The sequence below is a fragment of the Dendropsophus ebraccatus genome, chromosome 14 (genome assembly GCF_027789765.1).
Source record: "Dendropsophus ebraccatus isolate aDenEbr1 chromosome 14, aDenEbr1.pat, whole genome shotgun sequence".
NCBI lineage: Eukaryota > Metazoa > Chordata > Amphibia > Anura > Hylidae > Dendropsophus > Dendropsophus ebraccatus.
In genome coordinates, this window is record NC_091467.1 from 25,780,457 (window position 1) to 25,785,637 (window position 5,181).

The 5,181-nt window shown below is 41.3% G+C and overlaps 1 protein-coding gene across 1 annotated transcript; it reads left to right on the forward strand.

Moving 5' to 3' along the window:
- Positions 1-507: 507 nt before the first annotated feature.
- LOC138772249 (keratin, type I cytoskeletal 19-like) lies at positions 508-4,744 on the forward strand. Its single transcript, XM_069952512.1, has 8 exons — positions 508-1,513; positions 1,644-1,726; positions 2,221-2,377; positions 2,510-2,668; positions 2,777-2,902; positions 3,039-3,253; positions 3,763-3,971; positions 4,130-4,744. Exons 1-8 carry the CDS (start codon positions 578-580, stop codon positions 4,225-4,227), a joined length of 1,983 nt encoding a protein of 660 aa, XP_069808613.1. The 5' UTR covers positions 508-577; the 3' UTR covers positions 4,228-4,744.
- Positions 4,745-5,181: the final 437 nt, after the last annotated feature.

Consider the following 5,181-nt stretch of genomic DNA (forward strand, 5'->3'; position numbering starts at 1 on the left):
CCTGTATACTATGGATAGTACGCAGTTTTCTCAGTATATATCATTACATGATTCCTGGTTCTTGGCTAATAATAGAACAAGTGTTAATAACAGGGGCCCTTGTGCCAATTTTTAGCCAGTGTGTGAATAACAATACAAATTGCTACCTATAATTTTGCATGGGTTTTATGGTGGCATTTTTATAGTCCAGAGTTTATTTTAGGTTGGTAGATTGGGTTTCTTCCATTGCCCATAAGAAAAATGGTTGTTGCTCATAGGAAGTCTTGAGTTTTACTTCAGTTCAGTATAATAATTAAAACAATTGAAAATAGATATAAAATTATGGAATGAATGTGGACAATAAACTTCTTCTACGTAGCTCCACCTTAGCTCCAACCTTAAATCTTTACTACCCATTTTAATGGAATGGTCTCCGAGTCAGTTATTACCAAACCGTGTATTACTTCCATAGTAAAGGAATGCCGCTACGTATCTCCTACGTAACTCCTAGGATAGTATAAAATGCCCAAGTCTCCCTTTTCCTTCATCCTGCACATTGACAACTTCTCTAGTACTACCATCACCATCTCTTGAGAAAATGTCTTACAAAGGCGCAAGCATCCAAGAAGCCCATGAAGGTTCTCAACAAATCAGTCAAATCAGTTCAGCAGGATCACATGATGAGTACAGTTCGGCTTCTAGAGCAAGTGCCCAAAAAGGAGGAAGCAGGGACGCAACTACTGGATACCATGCTGAGGACGCTGGATCTACATATGGAGGCTCAACTCATAGTAATATGCAGAGAACCTACAAGAGTACCGAGAGTGGTGTCTTAGGGAACAACTCAATGGCTAGACACAGAGGAGGCTCAGAAGTATATTCTAGTGGACCAACAGTGACCAGCCATAGTGTTACTACTAGTTCTACAACTGTTAGTAATAGACATGGTGGAAGCTCCACTGGATATTCTACTAACACCACTACTGGTTCAAGTGGAAGCTATGGCAACAGCTCTACTAATACCAATACTAGCTCTACCACAAGCAACAGGCCCACTTCAGGTTCTTCCAGTGGAGGCAATACCAGTAGTTCTAGCACCCAAAGAGTAAGCACAAGTGGTAGCTCCAGCAATGCCCCAAGAACTGGAGGTGGAAGCTACAGTGGTGGATTCAGTAGTAGATCAACAGGTGGGTTTTCTAGCCGAAGCACAGGGCGACAGGGATATAGCAGCGGTTTCAGTGGTGCTTCCGCATGTGCAGGCCTTGTTGGTTTCGGTGGAGGAAGCTCAGGTTGTGGGCCAAGAGGGGGATTCAGCTCAGGCTCTCAAGGAGGAGATAGCCGCATTCATGCAGGAGAAAAGGAGCTCATGCAGAGTCTAAACAACCGCTTGTCCGCCTATATGGACAGCGTGAGGGCTTTGGAAGAGTCAAATTCCGAGCTTGAAGCCAAGATCAGAAACTGGTATGAAACACATAAGCCTAAACATATCGACAACAGCAAGTACTACAATATGATTGAAGATCTCAAAGACCAAGTAAGGGCTCTACCAAACCTTGTTTATTGTATTAGCTTTCTAAGAAATATTAGATCTCTATATACTATACTGCTATTATATTTATATTTCCCCATGCATTGAATTTGTGTGGTTTTATCTCTCACTATAGATCATTAATGCTGCCAAGGATAACAACCAGCTCACCGTGGAGGTCGACAATGCCAGACTGGCAGCTGATGACTTCAGAGTAAAGTAAGTTATACGCGCTTCCTTTTAGTTCGAAAATATAAGTCAAACCGGTTTCAAGACCAGAATCTCAACTATTGTGCATGTTTTATGTGCCAAAGACCTGGGCTGAACTTTTCCGGGAAAACTGGGGCAGTCAAAAGCTTATGCATGTGACAACTGACCTTGATGTATAGGCAACACTGATGATTAATACTGCAACACTGTAAAATAACTGCTAGGTATATACTGCCACCTGCTGTTTCCATAGAAAAAAAATTCAGGTAAACTTTTTGGCTAATAAAATGATGTATTTCACATTAAATAAATTATTTTGTAATGGTCTATCCCCGAGGTTCTGTACTAGGAATAACAGCTCGGCATATTTCTCTTGGTTTTGTAAAAAATTAACCTATAGTTCTAGTATTGTACTGTGCTAGTGGTAGCCTATTGACTTTATGATATATAGCGGGAAAAAAGAAAAACCAAAAATCTTATGTGATGACTTTTATATTCTCAAGGTACGAGAGTGAGTTTAACATGCGCCAGAGCGTGGAATCTGACATTGAAGGACTACGTAAAGTTCTGGATGACCTGACTCTGGAAAAGGCTAGTCTTGAGAGTCAAGTTGAGAATCTAACTGAAGAAATTGCCTTTAACAAGAAAAACCATGAGGAGGTAAAAAAAAAAAAAACATGAAAAAGACTAAAAAGTTGGGACTTTTTGTTCAAGGCATGGGTCTGGTGTTTCAGCTTACCCTGTTCATCTCAGTTTCTTATATATGTCTTACCTGTCAACCGCTTTGTGTAGGAGATGAAGGCCCTGCAAGGACACAGCAGTGATGTTACTGTGCAAGTGGACGCTGCTCCAGGTATCAACATACTTAAAGTTCTCAATGATATCAGATCTCAATATGAAGACATGGCAGAGGAAAATCGCAGAAAGGCAGAGGAAGAGTACAACCAAAAGGTGCGTTAAATGTAGTATTTCCATTTTGCATCTTGGAGTCTCTTGAAGCTCTTCTACTTATACAACAATTTCTTGGCTTACTTTTCTATTATCTTTCTATGCATTTAGATCGCTGAACTGAACAACGAAATATATTATAGCAGCGCAGAGCTGGAGACTGGCAAATCTGAGCTTGCCGAATTGAGACGTACTGTGCAGACCATGGAAATAGACCTCCAGAGCCAGCTGGCTATGGTAAGATATATAGCTCAATGTAGTACCTGCTGGAAAAGTGAAGGGTCATATAGTACACTATTCGTATAAGAATGGGTGGAAATGGAGGTCAGTTTATTCCAATGAAATAAGCAATAAACTCTGTATGCCCAACTAGAAATGTTCCCTGGAGAACGCATTGGCTGAGACTCAGACCCGCTATGCACGTCAGCTGGCTCAGATTCAAGAAATGGTCTCCAACCTGGAGGAACAACTAGCTCAAGTGCGGGCTGAAATGGAGAACGAATCTTGCGAGTACAACTTACTCCTGGACATCAAAAACAGACTGGAAAATGAGATAGAAATGTACCGCCGCCTGCTGGATGGAGAAGGGTAAGGAATATAACATGTTCCCTCATTGCTCTAATACTTTATTCCACTGATAAATTGCTGGTTTGGCCTAGAAGTTGGGATTTTGAAGAAATTGTAACAGTGGTAGAAGTGAACAATAGCAAGGCCCTCAAAAGGCTATTCTGTTGGTTGTCCATACTGTGGAACCTGCGAAAATTGGAACGCTGACCCATTAATGTATTTTGTATAGGAAGGTGTCACGACATCTAGGGGGCACATAAGAGCTACAGAGGCCTCATCTATGGTACCACGGTCATTAAGCCATATCCTGCAGATGGCAAGTCTCTGCAGTTCAAGGCTTTGGAGAGCTATGGGCAGAAAAAGGCCTGTTAAAATCCCTCAGATCTGCTTTTTTGGTTTTTGGATTATTAGATATCTATAAAGTTTTACTCAGCTTTCCTAGCATGGAGGTCACAAGGTCTCACTCTTGGTAAATCAGTTATTCTTGTCCATGAAATGTAATGTTCAAACATATATATCGTTTTCTGTAGTGGTTCAAGCAGCGGCTCCGGCAATGCCTCTGGCGGCGCTTCCGGCTCCGGCTCCAGCAGTAGCTACAACAGCAGTTCCAACAATACCTCCAACACTAGCTACAACAGTGGTTCCAGCAATAACTACAACAGTGGTTCCAGCAATAACTACAACACTAGCTCCAGCAGTGGATCCAGTGGGTCAGGCTATGGTACAAGCAGCACTGAAGGTAATTGTAATTTTCATAGGACTGTAACATTAGAGCTGGAGAAGGAGTTAGACTTTGTTTAGTTGACTATCTCACAGATAGTCCATTCATTAGTAGATCTACTTTATATACATTTTACATTTTCTGCATTATCTTATTTGTATTCCCTTCATTTTCAGACTCAAAAAAAAGCCGAGTAGTGACCACAATCATAGAGGACAGAGTGGACGGGAGAATAGTCTCAACCAAAGTAGACAAGGTCCCCCAGAAGGCATAATAAAGAAAGAGTCCGTTGCTATCTTCCTTTTGCAAGAAAACTACTCTAGACGGCTTCACCCTTTATCTTCTGTTAGAATTTAGGAAACCTCTCATCTAAGCTTTCAGACTAATGTATCTATACTGTATTTTGTTAGGGATGAGATGGCTGTATTTTGTATACCAAGAATAATAGCCTTAGAATGTAAAGTATGTTAATGGGGCTCTCCTGGCAAAACTAGTAGACTGTTTTGTTAGTGCAGAACCTCAGGGGCGGGGCATGACACAGTGTTTAAGGAACAGAGAGAATCCTTGCATTCTGCTCCACCCCCTCAGGCCCATCAAAAGGTATAATGAACTGCTTCAGTTCTACCTGTATGGCCTTCTGGTTGTCAAGTTTGATTACTTATCTCTAACCTGGACAGTTTTCTACGCAATATTCTACAACTTCATTGTTTCTCTGTGACCCATTATTTATAACTCTCGCTGCTGGTATTTTTCCTGTCTTTGTTAATAAATACTTTTCTGTGCAATAACAATTATTCTGACTCCTTTTTGGTGCAATTGTTCTGTTATACACACTCGGGCAGGTAATTGAAGAAAATCCACTTCCAATCATGTTGGCTAGGGAAAAATATGCAGATAAATAAGCACTTCTGGCTATTTTCAATGCCCCATTCAAATCCATTGAGAGGGACAGCAAATGATAACCCTTTTCCTCCCTCCAAAAACAGGATGGAAAGGCCCATCAACAGTGATAGATCCAGCGGTCAAACCCCAATCTAACCAATCACATTGAAACACTCTAAAAGTTGTAGGCCGAGCTCTTTGTTTGGAAGTCATTGGGGAAATAGGTGGATGCAGCAGTCGTGGCTTTTCTAACCCCATTTGGGGTCTGGCTATACATATTCCTAGGGCTGGCTCCAGATTCCATCCATCAACTATGCACAATTACTTTAGACACCACTCACATAAC